The sequence below is a fragment of the Ptychodera flava genome, chromosome 13 (genome assembly GCF_041260155.1).
Source record: "Ptychodera flava strain L36383 chromosome 13, AS_Pfla_20210202, whole genome shotgun sequence".
NCBI lineage: Eukaryota > Metazoa > Hemichordata > Enteropneusta > Ptychoderidae > Ptychodera > Ptychodera flava.
The window spans coordinates 25,329,767-25,349,376 of NC_091940.1; the positions used below are offsets into that span (position 1 = coordinate 25,329,767).

Sequence of the window (19,610 nt, forward strand, 5' to 3'; positions counted from 1 at the left end):
ATGAGAAAAAATAAAATTTTTGATTTTCGAAAAACTAAGACGGTGAAAACTTTTCTTTCACCAAGAGCTTCAAAATGAGGCCCCACAAGTGGTAGGTCAGAAGAAAATTGATAAAATTTGAAGGCCTGAATTTCTGTCCCCGAGGTACGTTCTACCTTAATAACCCCCTTTAGATGTCAATAGACTTATCCCTTCGTATGTGTGGAAAACATTCCCAGGCACTTAGATTATCTCAAAGCCAATCAGTACACTAACAACAGCTCAGTTCAGTTGGCAGTTGAAAAAGCTCAGGGGCAATGCTGTGCTATCGTAACCTTTGAACGATGGGCAGGTGTAGATTGGCAGAGGAAAGTAAACTCGAAGGTTAATCGTTTTGCAGACAGGTATGGCCCAGACTACTTATTACATTTTCCTCTGTTTAGTTGTACTTTGAAGGTGAAAACATACTTAAGATTTACTTCTGGAACATTGAAATCTTGAGGGAAACTGTTGCAAGAAAACGATGAACATTGAGCTATTATGTAAGATTAAGCAGTTCTTGGCAAAGTTCAGTGAACTAAGGTGTCGGGAATTTGATGTCGGAAAGGGAGGGGAGACAGATATTTGCCCCGAAGCAAATTTTCCTCATCCATAAAACTTTTTACTGTTGAATCTGCGCAGTATCAAGTTAGTTTCTGCCGGATTCGTAGGGGAGGCCAGAAGAGAGCCCCGCAGTGCAGTCTGGGTAACCAAAACAACCTTGCATAATCATAACACGGCATTAATGAATGAATTAAGATATGATGGAAAACATGAATGATGTACAGAAATTTGGGTGCCCCTTTAGAGCGTGCGGAAGATGAAAAATAATGACTGAGAGTAACTGTCAGTGCATTATTTTTTTCTTAGGGACTGGTCAGTATCTTCGGCCTGGGGGGGGCCGGTGGATTCATGGGGGGGTCACCCTGTTTTTGACTTTGGTGATAGGGGGTCACCATGTTTTCGAAATGCCCATAGGGGGGGGGGTCAGTGTGTTTTTGAATTTCGACACAGGCTCATCATTGCCTAAAATGCATTGTGTCAGCCACAAATTTCATCATTCAGTTGCATTTTCTGCGCGCCACTTTAATAATCAGACATATTTTCAGCACGCCCAACTTTAACATATCAGGCATACATATATCAGAGATATCTGTATGTTCAATATTTTTCAGCGTGCTCTTCGAGCACATTACTTTAATATATCAGACATTTTCAGCACGCCATTCCTGTGCATGACTTGAATAAACAAGAAATATATATCAGAGGTATCAGGATGTTTCATATTTTTCTCCGCGCCCTTCGGTTGCCATACTTTAATAAATCAGAGATATATGCCAGAGATATCTTGATGTTTGCTAAGTGAAAGTGTACCGTTATGAAATCTGCATTCGTTTCATATGAAAAGCATGACAAATTCCTGATACTTTTCTGTTCTCTGTATGAGAATTCAGTATGAGAAAGCAACATGCACAAATATTTCACAATATATATTTGATAAAGTGACTTATTTTAGAGATAGAAAAATGACAAGATATCTTTCGTTCTCATTGATGCAACTGTTTTCCTTTGTGTCTCAGGTTTTCTGTAGAATGATGCTTTTTGATGACCAAAATAACAGTCAAAAAGGCAGTTTTTGTCATTATTAGCTGTGCTTTTATGGTTTCAATGTTACAAGAAAAGGTCATCTCAGACACTGCACACATCAGATTTGGCTAAAATGCCTCTCTATGGCTCCCCAGGAGATTTAATTGGATGGCTGGCAAGTCTTAACACTCATCAAAATTTTTGATTTACTGCTTTTTCCTCTTTGATATTCATGATTGACATCCATTTCTGTTCAGGACATCTGGTTAGGCATAGAAAATGTGAAATACATTCACAACTCATTCAAAATGTACTGTATTCAAACTTCAAGATTGACACTTTGAAATTCATATCTTACAACTGACATGTCAACAATTTCATTAAAGCACAGAATGACTGTTAAAATATAAATGTATGTAAAATATATATATATATATATATATATATATATATATATATATATATATATATATATATATATATATATATATATATATATATATATATATATATATATATATATATATATATATATATATATATATATATATTATGTCCACCTTTTGTTTTACAGTTGTCGCGTGGGGGGGGGGTCACCCTGTTTTCGAAATTTGGGATAGGGGGGTCACCCTGTTTTCAAAATTTGGAATGGGGGGGGTCAGCCACTTTTTGACGTCGGCAAAAAATAATCCACCCCCCCCCCAGGCCGAAGAAACTGACCAGTCCCTAAAATTGACATACTGTATGCACAAAGCCTCCTTTAACAGCTGCCAGTCTCGGACAAGTTAATGATAATTGCTGCAATTTCCAGTAAACTTTCAGCAATATCAAGTAAATTTGAAAACGTCCCAGCCATCTAAATGGCAAGTTGCTATAATTTCTGCAGTATCTAGATGGGCTTTGAACATATTTGTTTCTGCTTGTATTGATTGTCCTGTGCGCTATTACTGTATATGTAAACCATTTTCACATGTGCTTAATACTTTGTACATGTGTCTGTCTGTATCGCAGAAAACTTAGAAATCTGGTAGTTCTTGTTTATGTTATTTGCTAACGAAATAAAAGAAACTAATTTGGTGTTGCTTTTGGTGCAATCTAATTGATATCTTTGGAAATACATATACAGGAAGACTGATTATCAAAGGGATTGTAGTTGTAAATACTGGGGAGGTGCTGGTACAGGATATTATGAGCACCAGGCCAACCATGACACTTCATGTGTATGTAGGAAGCAGTCTAGGGTCATCTATTTACACTTGATCAGGGCCTCCCCGCTGCTTACATCTTTGGAATCCATTTCTCTCTCTCTCTCTCTCTCTCTCTCTCTCTCTCTCTCTCTCTCTCTCTCTCTCTCTCTCTCACACACACACACACACTCCCTCCCCCTCTCTCACCCGCCCTTGTCTCTCTCTCTGTCTCTCTCTGTCTCTCTCTCTCTGCTAGATTGAAAGATTCAGTTGTGTATGAGTCTCCACCAAGGATCCAACACTAACAACCACTGAAGATGCAGTGTTGAGTTTCCCTTGTTCAACAAAATCTTGTCAGAACCAATAATACTGAACAGCTGAGCTTATTGACAGTCTCTTGGGTAAGAAGACAACCAACATGGCTGCCAGATGGGGAGGTAGCATAGCTTGTTATTAGTAAGCTAGCTTGGTAACTATTTAAATTAGGTTAAAACTTCATTTTGTGTGTTTGAGGAGACTGTTGTGTCAGTTGTAGGTACTTCATTTTTTTGAGTTCACTGCGGCAACTTACAATGCACATCAGTCGTTGTTAAGATCGGAGATGGGGAGACACACACTTGACTGATTCTTTGAGGCTGTGTTTGCGTGTACTACATATAAACACTCTTACAACTGCTGTTTTCATTATCAGTAACCTCTACATTGTAATTTCTGTTCTCCAAGACAGCGTTTCTAAATGTCTCAACACAATGACTTTATAAAACTAAAGCACACTTCAGAACAAGGCCTACACAAGAAATAAAGACTAAAAAAAAGAATTGGTTCTATGGTAGACTGGAAGATCCCTCGCTCTAGGGCACTCTCTTTGCTCCCCCCTCTTAACCTGTTCACCCCCAGTTCCCTGTAAACAGGTCCAAGATCACCATTGATAACGATGGGTTTGGGTAAAACCATGGTGGTGAAAGGGTTAAGAGGAGGGGAGCGTAGGGAGCGTCCTCGACCGACGGATCTTTCAGTCAAGTTCTATGGTATCTCTTTGAAAACTACACCCATGGCATTATTGAAAGTGATATTTCCTAAGTAAGCAATTCAACTCACGGCAATGCATGGCTCGGTGACAAAAATCACTACTTCTTTTGAAAAAAGACAGCAAAGTTATTAGGTGTGCATCAAAATTCCATGCTTCTCTCTCCTACTGATTAAATGAATCGGTCTACACACAGCGTCAGCATCTTCACTTGGAACATACCAAGTGAAGATAGGACAAAAACATAGGGGTGAGGTACAACAACAAAGCTGGCAGCCTGTTTTCACTTTTGTATAAATTAACTTACTTAAACATTCCAACATTCTTTCTTCTTTTAATTATTTTAATATCTGTATTTAAACACTTATCAAAGTCAAGATTAAAGCTGATGTCGATTTCAGATTACAATATCATACTTTTTTTTTTGTTGATTACGCTATTTAACATAATAAATGCTCTATTATAATATTTTACTTATTATCACAGAGGTAAATGAACAAATTTTGTCAAAAGACTACGGAAGAGGGACCTGCCACACTAACAAAACCTATATCCTTGCAATGCAACACACTGTAAGTCAATAAAAAGATAGCTTCCTTAAGTTCAACAAATATTGTTTTTAAAAAAGAAAATATGAAATTTCATAGTGATAAAGATATTTTGATACATAAGTTTGGATTGGACCAATTATTAATATTCACTATTTTGGAATTCTCTGAAAAAAAATAGCAAAGTTATTGTTTGCACATTAATGAAAAAATCCCTTTTAATTGATATTTTCAAGAATCGACAGTTATACCTATGAAAATTTGAACAGAAATATTAGTTCCCCTATCATTATGGGGGATATTATTCGACTATACATGAAATAATTCACAATAATTATATGGGATTATATTCGTAATAATGTTGATATTACACAATAGGTACCAGTAACAAAATCATGCTAATACAATACGGTGAAACATTACACTTCTTTTGTCATTGCAGCATTTCTTAATAAGTAAAAAACATCTGTTAAATGGAAGAACAACACACGTACGGAGCAGTATGAGGCGTTTGGTTCATTTCTCACACTGATCGTTACACGGACAACTCTGGTCGAGGCGAAGTTGCAACCCCTGTCAGTATACATAGAAGGAGACACCATCTTTTTTTTGAACTGTCGATGTAAAAGACACAAACAAACATGGATGACAGATGCAAAATATTTCTATCGACTGTGTGCGCTCTAACTTACGCACATAGGTGAAAAGACTATTAACTTATGGTATGTCTTAAAGGGCCAGTGGCTGTAACTTTGAGGACATTTTTCATCATTTTTGTTTTTCATGTCAACAAGATTTTCTTGTTTTACTCCCTAAAGCATGTTAAAACTCCTACTATTTAGATTGCAACACAGCATTTACACTTGTAGGATGATCTGTTACTGTTTACATTTGAATTTTAGCCCAGATCAGAATTCGCATATCAACAATAACGATACAGTCTATACATGTACAGGTTGAGTAAAAAAGCTGAATACCGTGTATCTCGACATGCTTTGGGGAGTACAACAAGAAATTTTAGTTACCATGAAAAAAAAAATAGTCAAAAAAATTATCAAAAGTTACAGCTACTGGCCCTTTAAAGGTATACAGTCACCTGTAATCTAAATATGCCCATATATGGTCAAAGGGGCGTTCCTGGGTATTCAAAATGCCCATGTGAGGGCGCTTTTTTGAAAAAGTGGCCACCTGCTTAAAATCTGTGATTGGTTAGATTTCATCTTTCCATGGTAACTGCGGAAAAATTGGAACAGGTGACAGTATACCTTTAAAGGGGAAGTTCACCAAGGATGATTTTTACATATGTAAAAATCATCCTTGGTGAACTTCCCCTTTAACTCTCTAAGGTAAGTTTACAAGTTCTTTGAGTCAAGACTTTAAACAACACCAGTGACATGTGAATTCTCTTTGAGAAACAAAGCAATTAATTGCAACAGTGACACATCAATTTGGTTTAACCCTTTCACCACCATGGTTTGGTCCAATTCCATTGTTTTCTATGGCAAAGTTGGACCTCTATACAGGGAAACGGGGGTGATAGGCTTAAAATGCAAACTACTGTTAAAGTACAGAGAGAGTGAAGTTCTCAATTACGGTCAAACATAAACACTGCTTTCAAGTAAATTTCACGCAGCAGTATTCGCAAGTTGTTTCATGGAGAACAGATCAGAGGTTTATGTCTATTACAAATTCTTTTTTGTCATATAAATGTTTCAACAGTTCAACAGCCCAATAAGTCTTTCATCCTCGTTCAAAATGCAGAGGTCTAAACTTTGCCACAGAAAATAACAGGGCTAGAAATTAAAATGGTGAAATTAAAACTGTGACAGTATGAAGAATGTCAAATACATAACACTGATAAACATTTCAGATAAGTGAAAAAGACACAATCAAAAGGAATTGTTGGCTACATACTCTGTAGATCCAGTCATTTAAACAAAACAGATCAAGTTAACAAATATAGACCATTGTTATACTGATGATCACACCAACATATATTTTCCATGGCTACAATGTTGAAAAACAGTAGGCTCAGATCCTAGCAGTCACCATTGTTCAAAACAAAGTTCCAGACTAAGATTGAAACACAAAGTGATAAATGATGATATTGCAATAGCGAAGCCACCTCACTTCGGTGGTTTTTGTGATCAAAATGAAGCATGCCCTCTATGGTGAAAGCACAAGATTCTATCTGATATTTTGCCATATTTGTCTTTAGATTGTATCAGGACCTATAGTCAGAGTGCACCAACCTTGAACTCTCCCTTTTGTAAAGATTGCCAGCAGCTGCAACTTGGCCTCTCACAAAGTATATCCCTTAATAAACACCAACAGCAAATATAATCAACTGCATATTATTGTAAAATATTTTAGCAGCGTCCATTGCACTGAACGACAAAAACACACTTGACCTACTCCTAAAAAGGGAATGGCTTGGCCCATTCTTGAAATAGATAGTCCCAACAGAAATTCTACGTAAAATGTAAGACTGAAGCTCAACCCAACTTTATGTAGAACTGCACCACCTAAAACCATGTAATGACCCCAGATTGTCACATGACTTAGCCATATGACCTGTATGTCACATGACATGATGAACTCTACCCATTACCTTGCAATGACCTATAACTTCACATCACTTAACCTTGACCTAAGCTACCTCTGACCAACGGTCACCTACAACCTCATTGGGAAAGCAATTAACCCTTAGCATGCAATTCCAAAGACACACACACATCTAGACTCCGACTATAACATCCACATTTCTTTCTGTAACTCTTTTAAATATCGCATTGGTAAATATCAATACTTATATTTCTAACTATAATTTTTTTCTCAAACTTATCTAAATAACACAGCGGATCAGAAAAAGCAGATATAAGTTTTGGCACATTGACAGGAGTAAAACAAGAATTTGTAAATTTCAGCGAAAATTCAACTCATCGATAATTACCGGTAACTGTGACTTCCCAACCACGACATCATTTTCAAAGTATTCAGGTTTGGGGCCAGGTTTATGAAATGCATGATGGTTAATTACCAATTAAGATCCACATCAACAAGACCTGTGCACAAACTACCTGAATTTAACAACAGTTACGGTAATTAGGTATGAGATTAATTCGTTTGGTCACATGACAAATTGCATCATTTTTTTATATATATATTAGTTTAGTTACCTAAGCTGGAAATTTTTCATTTGAAAATTAAATATCTGGAGATGAAAACCAACTGTATACAGTTGGTATATTAAGCTGGGCAAGGTAGCCTTAGGCGGAACAAAACCAGAATCATCTTCTCGTGCTGTGAGCAAATGACATTGCACCAGCATTCATAGAATGGAATATCTGTTGTTCAAGGCAGGGCTGCAACCTGCCTTGAGCAACTGATTGTCAAATCTACAAAATTCAGTGATTATTGAATCACAGATTTTGTAGATTACTTATGTCTGAGCGGAATGAAAATGACAACATCAACACAAGCTACAGAACCGTGATAACTACAACGACAAGCTAATTACATGTTTCTGCATAGATTTCATATTGTTTTTCAAACTTATAGCCCTTGACCCCATTCAACACATTTGATATCTTATGTTTTAAATTATGTACAATTCTGTGAAGTTAATAGAATTTTTATTTTTGAGAAATGTTCATATGTTTTTCAGCAACAATAGGAACTTACATTAAATATTGGAAATCACTTTTTAACATATTATAAAGGGAATTTATAATACCTTTCTATCTCTACTTAATACACGTATCATAAATTATAATTAATTGTTACATATATAGTAGTGCCTCTATAACAAAGACACTTATTGTCAACACTAACCACAGTTGAATTTATTTCTAATAATACTTGGGAATTTGTTTTGTGAAATTTTAACAAAATAATATTAGTTTCTCTGCTTGTTTAGAATGATTTCATTCACTTTCCTGGGGGGGGATTAAAATGTGCAGATCAGTTTCCATGGAAGCAGTAAAATGCCCTTGTGTTTTCAGAAGCTGTGGGACCCTACCCTGCCTGCATTTGCAATGCTTCTGTTAAATTGAAACAGCGCCCTCATCGGACAAGGTGTAAAACGTGGCTCAGTGAAAGGGAAAAGGTTTGCGTATCAGCTTTATCTCTGAGCAAATCAACTGTGTACAATTTTCAAAGGAGAACAAAGGACTAAAATCACATACACAGTCAGTGTCAACAACCACTGATGCAAGGATCAGGGATTGGGAACCGCCCCTTTAAGCAATGCAACTGGCTTCTAAACCCTGTTAAACATTTAAATTTTCTGTTGCAATAATCAGGTACTTTTGAAGACGTTTATGGGTCTGCGTCTGGCTTTCTGGCTTTCAACCTTTTGAAAGTAACAATATGACAAGAAGATTTTTACGTAATTCATTCCTGCTTAGTCAAATTCACTTACAAGATTTTGCAGGTGAAAACAGAAAATCTTAAGACTGCTTGTTCACTTTTGGATGGCTTCAGAGAGCTGAGCAGATTCCAACAATTCCAACAATACACTCATTGAAATTGTCTCGAGGTCAAAGGTCAAACGTCATTGTTTAGTTTCCTGGAGATATAGGCCAGATGAATTTGTTTGACTTTTTCTGTCATGACAGAATGTCAGGGGTTTCAAAATGTGTGTTGTGAATAAAATCGCTGTGAAAACAAACAATCTGAAGTGTCAATGTCAGAAAGGAAGTTCAATGTCAAAATTTCCTGCCATATTGAAAATTTCAAAATCAACTTGCAAAACATGAGCACATTTCTTCTCCTTTTTTTTCTGCATTGCAAAATTTGTAATAATCAATTCCATACTCAGTAAAAGTTGTGGAATATTTTCAGGATTTTCGTACACCCTGTATGAAATGGAATGACTTCTGAGATGTGACAACTAAGTCTTCTTGCTTGTAAGTTCTCTTTTTTTGTTTGGCGTTTTGGTCATGGTGTCTCGCTCAGCTCATTTATGTATCTTCTGGTGTGATATGTATGCCATAACTGCTGTGGTGCACCAGTTTGAAATACTTGAATATCTGTCGAGATAGAAACAAATCAATATTGAATTTTTGAGACATTCATGGCCGGTGCAAACAAATTTTTAGGAACAAGTCACATTGGCTTATGAGGTTATAGGTGACTATTCGTGATTTTTACTCTATTTTTTTGTTTTGTTTGTCAATTGCAAGTTCTTGTTCTACTCTCAAAAGCAGTTTAAAACACCAGATACTTAGCTTGTCAACACGTCATACATATGTATAAAATGCAGTTAGTGTTAAATTTGAATTCTAGTCCTGGCCAAAATTCATTTGTCAATGGTAACAATGCAGTCTACACATGCACAGGCTGAGTTAACATGCTAAACACTGTGTGTATCTCAACATGCTTTAGGGCAAAGACCAAGAAACTTAAGTTGAAATTTAAAACAAAAATAATGAAAAATATCCATGTTATGCTTGGCATGCACTGTTTACATTATATAACCAGACAGTAATTTTCCTTGACAACAATAAACACGAAACATGTAAATATGGGCTGATGTGAGTACAATACACAGCTGAAAGATACAACAAAGACTTGTCCACCTAATTATTAATTATATTTTACTAACCAGTGACCAATATTTCATATTTCATAATTTAGGGACAGAGACATATATATGCTAATTGTAACAAAAATTATCAAAATCAAGTAATATCAACATCACTTCTGTGTCCATTTGAAACGTGATGCAGTATGTGTGTTATATTCGGTAGAGTCAGTGATTTTGAAAGTTGGATGAACAAACCATAGATCAGTTCATAGGCACTTCATTTGCATGACACAGGGGTATTCCTATACGATTAGCATACAATGTCTATGTCGCACTGAACAGCTGACAAGTGATCTGCCCTGATTGGCAATGCCTGTACATAAACAACCGTGAACAGAGTCTGTATGAACTCTTTACAAAGAAAGTCATCAATGTGGCAGTGACGAACCCCCAACCCCTCAGGGCAAAAGATCTTGTTTCTGGACAAATCAATAAGCGATCAGGCCAAGAAAGAAAATATGGAAACCTGGCACCTAGACCAGAACAGCTGCTTGACAGATGTTGGTCGGAATACAAGGTCAAGTTCGGGCCCTCTTTTCATAAATCAGGGTCAAGTTCAGGCCTCCATCATTTTTTCTTCTTTGATGTTATAAACAGCTGTCTACATATCATTGGTTGGTCCTACATGTATATATTACAACTCCAAAATCATCAAATGCACTAGCTGTTGTTCCCAAAGAAATTTGCAGTGTGTCACATAATATAGTGGGTCTGCCCCATAAAAAAGGGTAGCTTGAGCAGTTTGATAAATGAGAGTTACGTGTCGTCTTTTCATAGTCAATCGGATTTTATAGCTTATATTTCTGAGATAACAGTATACATTTGTGTTATATTTTGGATCAAACAAAATTTGTTTTCCAACAGAATAGCACAAACTCAAATGGTCAAAATGCGGATTACAGGACATGTCTGTACAAGACTCGGATCAGTCTTCTGTTGCAGGGTTTTTGTAAAACCCATCACAGGCCCTGTAATTTTGAGAAGATTTCAGAGCTGTATTCATAGATTGGTTTCTGATATGTCAGTACAGGTCTGTATACAGTCATGTAGTTTCTGACTGTGTTCATTGCTGAGGATACAGGTCTGAAACATGACTGTAAACAGCTGAGCTGTCCCAAGTTGTGAATTTCTGGGCCTGTTGCAGGGTCTTTAAAATCTCAAAAAATTTTAAGTTTTGATGATTCTGTTAAATGACAGTTCTGTTCTTTTACCACATATTATATAAAATGTTGACAAAAATTTCAGACCCTGACACTTTACAGCAAATACTGTATACTGTACGTACACAAGCACACACCTGTGTGACTTATACCTGAATCATAGCACTGTTACAGCCATGCGCTATCTTGGCTGACACAGACGTGTAACACAGCTCTGAGACGATGTACAGAATCTGTTACCATGTAATGTTTTCTTACTGTGTACAAATATATATAAACTCTAGGATTTTTCTGTTAGATGCTCAACTGAAATAATCACAATTACTGCAATAGCTGATATAAAATACATAAGACATTAGTGACTTGAATCTCCGGAGAATCTAGACACTTTACAAGTGTATGGATTTGAGTCATGTCACTTGATCTTTAGTATTTGTTTGTGTTTAGAAGAAAGGGTACACTGTGGTATGTGTTGTCTCCTCATATAATTTTGAGTAGTACGGCCAAGGGTAAACTGAGGTAAAGTTAATGAGACTTCCAGAGGATTCCAGCAGTTCTTTGCAATATTTATGAGCTGGCTGGTGACGTCTCTGTGATCTTACCTTGATCTCCTTGTCGTCAGCTCCACTGAAGAGAAGATCGTTGTGTAGGCATAGCGTATTGACACTGCCCTCGTGGCGGTACAGACTCTGGATTGGGAGGAAGTTTTCCATGTTCCAGATCTGACAAAATACAAGTCAACACAACAATAATATCATCCCCTTTCTCTGAGCATATAAAAGACACCAGAATATTATTCATGAGCAATCTCTACGGTACACTTCAGCGGGCCAAGCCTAAAGACCAAGTACATTACAGAATTACTGACAGCCATCAGGTCCACAAAAATATTACTTTATCTGGCAGTCTAGATCATCACACACCAAGAACTAGTTTTTGGGTTTGCTAATATAATAACCAGCTGATTGGGGAGCAAATCTTGAAACAATGATTGGGCTGTTATTTCTGTACTGTTCGACAGTTCTACGCACATTGAGCGTCAATTGCCTGATGAGAGTGTACCCTAAATTTTACGTCCTGTGCTTCAATATAAATTGAGAAGGGGAAGGTCAAGGAAATCTGATCAAAACAAGATGTAGAGAAAGCGATATTTTGACCTTTGCATGTTTTTCATGAGTTTCTCTTGCTGTTGTTGCTTCACTACAAGGTATGGGCATAAAATGTCCAGATTTCACATGAAGCTGTATGTTGGCGGTATAGTGTACATTGACTAGTATGGACAAATACATTGTGTATTACCCACAATGCACTTAGTGTGATAAAGTGAAACGATAAAGAAAATTTTGTGAATTCTCGATTGGATTTCAACTCACAACGTAAGGCACCAAGTCACTTAGTGAAGACATCACAGTCAAAACTGCTTGGCTAAATCCAAACCCTTAATAAAGCACGGTTCAATAGCAGAGCCAAGTTGTTACAATTTTCTGACCGCAACCCCTACCCCCCATCCACCCACCTCACATGATGTAGAGTTCCTGAAGCACTCACTCACACATACTTGCTATCATACATCGGACACAGACTCAATCAAAACAATGAATACATTGCTCAACTGGGCTTCAGATAAATGTACCTGTTTCACCAGAACAAACCAAACCATCAAAATTCTAGTCAGTACCCCTCTAAGATTGAAGTGAAGAGACTGCTTGCACATACCTGTACTGTATTGTCGTAGGACGATGAGAACAAGAACTGCCCAGATGGAGAAGACACCAGCTCTGTTACCGTGCCGACATGACCACTCAACACTTTGACGTGTTGCAATTTATCAATGTCATACAACTGTATATTCTGGTTGTATGTTCCTGTACAACGGGGAGAAAAATAGTAATAGCAAACATCAATATAATCAAAAGTCATCTGTAAGATACTATTCACATATGGGACAGACATTTAAACTCTGAAAGTTTGACATTTCTTTGCTGATACACTGATTGTTTGGACTCATTTTGAACTTTGTGGAAAGATCAAAGTTTTCACCACCTTGTTTTTGCGAAAATAGAAAATGTAGTATTTCTCCATAGTGTTAAATATAGGAATGGCGGTCATTTTGAATTTCAAACATTTGTGAATTTTAAGTAATTTGTTTCTCCGAGTACCAAAAACTACATGGTGAACTGTTTGAGTCTTTTTTTAAGGAAAGCTAAACAAAGATTTGAAAACAAAATGGTGCAGGCCAGCAATTTGAGAAAACTTGCCGTGTTTAAACCAACAGTGCAAGTTCTACTTGTGACATTGACGATTGTTTTAAACATACATGTATTCACAGAAGTTGTCTGTATGATTCTGTGTATACAGTTCACACATACACTGAAATGTTGTGGATGCCAGGAGCAAAGTACCCTGTTACTCACAGGAGCATGCGCTTTGGTCAAATTAGCAAACTTCCCATAATTCTCCTTTCATACTGTAACCTACCAATTTACAGCAGCTGTAACCTCCACAAATGTAATAATCTCCACAAATGTAATATCAACCACAATTGTAATAAAATCAACCACAAATGTAATAAAATAGTCAACCATTAATGTAAAAACCCGCAACCACAAATGTAATAAACAAATTAACCATAAATGTAATAAAACTCAACCATAAATGTAATAAACTTGAACTTGCATATGTGATCATTTGTTTATCAATGGCCTGAGTAAATAATAACTTTAATAAGACTAGTGTAATGTTATTGCATACTTTCCTGAAACTAGGTTTTCTTTCCGAAACACAGAATAGAATACTTTGAGAACGCTAAAGAAAACGGCGAGGTACTGATCAAACCGTTAGATAATGGAAGTAGAACAGCAGTTCTAGACACTGATAATTACATAATAAGGAAGCGTCAAAATAACTTGTCAACCAGTGATACCACACAAAGTTTATGACAGATGACTCAGAATAAATAACAGAGAAATATAAAACCTTATAACAGAAACTTACAACACAAAACATGTTGACGAGAACATATATTTCAATCTAGTAAAAAACAATACGAACACTACCTTGAACACAATTAGACATCCTGGCATCCCTAGTGAAGGAACAAACTTCAAGTGGGACAACATAGGAATACAGACAATCTATCGATTATTCCACACAATTTATCCACTGAAGACGAATTTGAGGCGATTGCTTAAGAAAGTACGGCAATTTTCGAAAAAACGGCGTTAAAGGATCGTAGTGTTAAACAGTCTTCCCCACTCTGGAGTAGAGACTGCACTGACGTTCAGATTACGGCTGTGTCTAGCCATGGCCAATCAGTTCTGTACACAAAACAGGGAAACGTAAAATACACTTTCAAATATGAAAAACACACTAAACGCAAACAATTAAGAAATGAATAATGTGTGGAGTTGCTTTCCTTATTACATACATCAATATTTAAGGGTTAATTCCTGAATTGCGACGACAAAATAGATTTATTACATTTATGGTTGACAAGTATTACATTTATGGGTGATTTTTTTATTACATTTATGGTTACCATTTATTACATTTGTGGTTGGTGTTTTTATTACATTTATGGTGATTTTTGTTACATTTATGGAAGATATTACATTTATGGGTGCATTTTATTACAATTGTGGTTGATATTACATTTGTGGAGATTATTACATTTGTGGAGGTTACAGCAGCAGCTGTCCGTAAATTTACAACTACATTTTTTCTGTGAACTCTTTAGAGAATGGTGAAAAACTCAATATAATACCGCGTCAACACAGTGCATATATGTATGAATGCACAGTTATAGTTGAAAGTTAATTTATAAATGCATCTTTATTTTTTTCAATGAGTTGGATTTTGTAGAATTTCTCAATTGTGCTCATGTCTCTCAAAATATGAGAAACACAAAGTTGTAAACACATCAGTGTAAACATCCATTGATGGGCATGGAGCAGCTGACACATTGAATCAAGATGGAACTTGTTTAAGATGATTTGATACACAAGTTTATCAGAAATTGAGCATATTTTAAACAATTCAGCCAGGTATTTGTGAAGTGTAACACTCCCAGGAGAGAAGGGGATTAAAATACCACGGGCCAGAACCCTTCTTGCTTTGCAGAACCAACAAGGACAAATTCCTTGGTTTTGTAAAAGTATTGAAGGACATGCAATGACAATCAACGCCAAGTAACCCATTCTCCTGCACGTGGGTCACCCCATTCTATTGAACACAATGGGGACATACCATAGCATGGCAGTGAAAAGGGTAAAATTACTCACCAACAATGAGATACTTGGATGTGATACAGAGAGAGTGAACCGAGCCGTGCGTGTGATCCATCTTTCTCTTCAGTGCAAATTTGTTGCCTGCATCCCAGACATAGATGGTGTTATGGCCTCCGCTGTACATTCTCTCCTTGGACAGATCCACAGCAAGGGCTCTCACCCAGTGATGCAGACCGGGAATTGTGTGAACCGGTTCCAGCGTGTTAGAGTTCCACACCTGGAAAAGTTGGATACGAGTTCATTCAGAGTCATCCTGTCTTATTTTAATGTTTGTTCGGTGCGATGTTTTTAAGACAGATACGCTCTAGAAGACTCAGTCAGAGGCCTACTGTGCATTAAAGTTAAACTGACTGAGGTGAAGAACATCATACATTCTGGAGAGGTGGTTTTTCATTTTGAGTTCTCTACAATGGTATTTCAAATGGGTGACTCCTGGCAAAATGAAACCTCACCGTCTGGTGGCAGCTTAAGCTCTGTAACTGAAACTTTGGATATTTCCTTTTGGTGTTTTGACTTAGTGTATAAACAACAGTTTCTTGGTTGACTTCCCGGAAGCATATTAACCCTTTGAGTGCTGTAATTTTTCCCACCAAAATTTTAGTACAACATTTTGATAATTTTTATGAATTTTTCTGTAATTTTTTTTCACTATTTTGGACCAAACGGACATCACATTTCATTGGCTACAGGTTTTCATCAAAATTTTAGCAGGAATCTGAAAAAATTTGACTAGGGTACAATTTATAAATGTGACAAAAGTTGACTTTGGCGCTAAAAGGGCTAAAATACTGGTATTTTGGCTTGTCAACTTAGTCTATCTAGTCTTGCATGCACTGAAATCATTGACAAATGCATTCATGTTTGGAGAGAAATCAAAACTGTCTGAGCTAGCATCCGATGTCCTTTAGGCATACACGAGAGTTATAGCAACAATCCCTTGGGTGAAACTGACTAAAACTACAGATAGATGGACAAAGATCAAACATTGAATGGGCATGGAGTACAAATGTTTCAAATTCTCATTAGTACTGAGGTCAGAATTTCCATTAATCTGAAACATTTCAGATCAGGTGATAAGAAAATCTAATATTTACCGGAGCTTAAATTTTTAAATTGAGCATGATTTTGGTCTGTCATGGCAGTACACTCGGGATAATATTCGGGGGCTTACCTTAATACAGGAATGAGATGAAGAAAATAGATTGCGCCCAACCAATACCAGGGCACAGACAGCATCACAGTGAGCATCCTGGGAATGAGGTAAATCAAAACTTGTAAATGAGCAATCTAGGAATGTGGTAAATGTGCAGCTTTTTCCTGTTGTAATGCTTTGCTTTGATCAGCTCTGTAAAACTGATATACCGACACCACACTACATGTATTTGTATAGCTACATGTACCTCAGCATCATGCTGGTTGTGTTTTTGCTTTTGAGATTGTACAGTAATCTATTTTTACTGCTCTCTGTGACATTTGAAAAATGCACATCTGTTTAAAATAAAGAAATTTCAAAATACAGATCCGCTGTCTTTTGTGATATTTAAAACATGCAGATGCATTTCAAAAAATATAAATAATTTTAAAGTATAAATAGTGTTGGTTTACAACTGCTCATGGACATATATTATTAAACAGGAATTATCTAATTTTTGCCGATTTCACATCATGAATGGCAAATGATTTTCACAGAAATTTTTCTTGAAATCTAGCTATCATTTCAATAATGTCTGTATCTGTCAGTATTTTCTACACATTCTATCACTACAATGTACATCTGTCGCTGATTAAAGAAACTGTCATCTTTACAGATACAAATACTGATTAATAATGACAACATAATGAGGGCAAAATCAACAAATTCCTGTTCTTAATTAATTGAAATCTATCATCATTAATGAAGTAAACTCGTCTCAATTTTCATTTTTTGATCAGCTTTTAATATTTTTTTCCAAAAATTCCAAGTCCAATTTCAATGTTGTATTTTTCTGGCCTTCTATACAAGAAAGGGCCACCAATTCCCTTTGGAGTTCACACTACATAGGCAAATTCACAATGAATGATAATTAATTGGGAAGGGCCCGGAATTCTCTTTGAAAATCATACAATAAAAACCAGACCCTGGAAAAACCCATAAAATCTCTGGAACATATAAGTACAGTGCACTCATGCAGCTACATGTATACTTATTACGTTCCTGGATACCAGCAATAAATATAGGACTACTGAATATTTTTTCAACCCTCTCACCATAATGGTTTGACCCTATTCATTGTTATCAATGGTGAATGTGGACCTGTTTATGGGAAATCGGGGGGTAAACAAGGTTAAAGATACAATTCACAAATAACATACAAGGTTTTACTATATTCCTATGATTTTAAGGCCACATAATATCTCATTTAACCGAGAAACCCTATTCATTTCTCTCTATATGTAAGTACATACATCATTTAAACAGCCTGGATGACTGTGGCATATTTGCAAAATTTTCACAAACTTTTTTTCTGGATTCATTGATCTGTTGATGAGACAATAAGACCGTATTGATTTCACTTAATGACTCCATCAATCAGTGGAAACACTGAACTGACATCCCCTACAATGATTGCCGCTCTTTACGGTTTGACACGTTTCAATTATTTCTACATTCACAATCTTTTACCGGTAAATCCTAAACAGTCAGCTGAGAGAAGTCGAAGGCATTCTATTCTTTAATATTTCCTGAACATTTTGATATTTAATCAAAGTAAGTCTTTCGTGGCCCCATATCATACGGCTGTGATGACGAAACAAGAATATGAGGTAATCGAAAAAGATTTTTCTGACACCTCAAAAATCAAATTCAAATACGTGTATCTCGACTTTCTCAATAAAAATAACAAAACATTATGCAAATTTCATAATCATTTGCAAAAAATCCACAGGGCAGATATGTCTAGGAACCTGTAAACTGAATTTGAAAGCTGTTGGACTAGCATTTTAATTTCAATGAATCAAATAATGGATTTCTGTATTTATGAAAAGCCGAAAATTCCAGTTATCAGCTAAAAAGTGACAACACATATGAAGTCTACCTTATATGTACTTGCATACCAATTTTCAAAGCAATCTGATTGGTAGTTATTGAATTTTTATCATATGTCATTTTTGTTGCTCATTTCCATAACTTTGGTAAATGATGGCTCCATTTAAACAAACTCCCATCTATTCATCTGTTCAGCATGCATCTACACACTAAATTCAAAATACAGTGGTGAAATGTGCAGCTGTTCTTAAGTTGTTGGAATTGGACCAGGGAATTACAATAACGAGATATTTGGTATTTTTTGACCAAAAAGAGCAAACATTGCCTGAAAATACAATATTGCTGGTTTTGTCACGATTTCAACAAAACTGGAACGGATCATCTGTAGGGACCTTTACATCAAATTTCAAAGCAATTGGACAAGCACTTTCAGAGATTTTTTGACCAAAAGGCAGGAAAAAATTCCCAAAATATACAAATATGCAAGTATCACCAAAATTTGAAGAAACCCAGTTAATGAATGCAAAAATCAGTACCTAGTTTAAACTGATCTTTCAAAATCAATCTTCAGACTGTACCGACAAGATCTTTACATCAAAAATCATAAACATTTGTGATAAAATGTACATGTTCGCTCTGTATTTTGCATTGATTCTCACCTTCCTACACTTGTGTTCTGGATTTCGTTTCTCAAAATGCCAACTTCTGATTGCCCGATCAGCGCCAGCACTGTACAGGAAGTCATCGCCCACCAGCAGTGCATGAACCTGACAAATATTCAAAACATTCAGTCAGGTGTCTGTCATGTGACCACCATTGACTTGTCCGTCATTCTTGTGTCTCATCTGATATTTATACTGCCATTCTGATTAATATACCCACAATCATGCATAATCCAAAGGTTTTACTTATGATTTTAAAATATTTATGAATTGATGCCTGGGCTCTTGTAGTGTGACAGACATCTTAATCACAGTAAATGATCAAGTTCAACATGGACGAACTCTAGAAGAGAAACTTGGAGTCAATGCCACCTCTTGGTAGTCAGACACAGCTGTTCTGATTGGCTGGTGTATGTAACACCACATCAGCTGATGATAAATGAATGAAATATTCTCATTGGCTCATTAGTACAAGAAATCAGAAAACCATTGCCATAAATACAAACATTACTCAAAACTC

General features: G+C 36.2%; 1 protein-coding gene across 1 annotated transcript in view; it reads right to left on the minus strand.

Moving 5' to 3' along the window:
* Positions 1–6,065: 6,065 nt before the first annotated feature.
* The window catches only part of LOC139147948 (E3 ubiquitin-protein ligase TRAF7-like), a 54,098-nt gene continuing 40,553 nt past the window's right edge, over positions 6,066–19,610 (minus strand). Inside the window, exons 8-13 of the mRNA XM_070719194.1 lie at positions 19,088–19,195; positions 16,575–16,652; positions 15,398–15,620; positions 12,834–12,982; positions 11,720–11,839; positions 6,066–9,400 (exon numbers count right to left, since the gene is read on the minus strand). Coding sequence (XP_070575295.1) covers positions 9,332–9,400; positions 11,720–11,839; positions 12,834–12,982; positions 15,398–15,620; positions 16,575–16,652; positions 19,088–19,195 — 747 coding nt within the window. The 3' untranslated portion in view covers positions 6,066–9,331. The remainder of the gene's footprint in view (positions 9,401–11,719; positions 11,840–12,833; positions 12,983–15,397; positions 15,621–16,574; positions 16,653–19,087; positions 19,196–19,610) is intronic.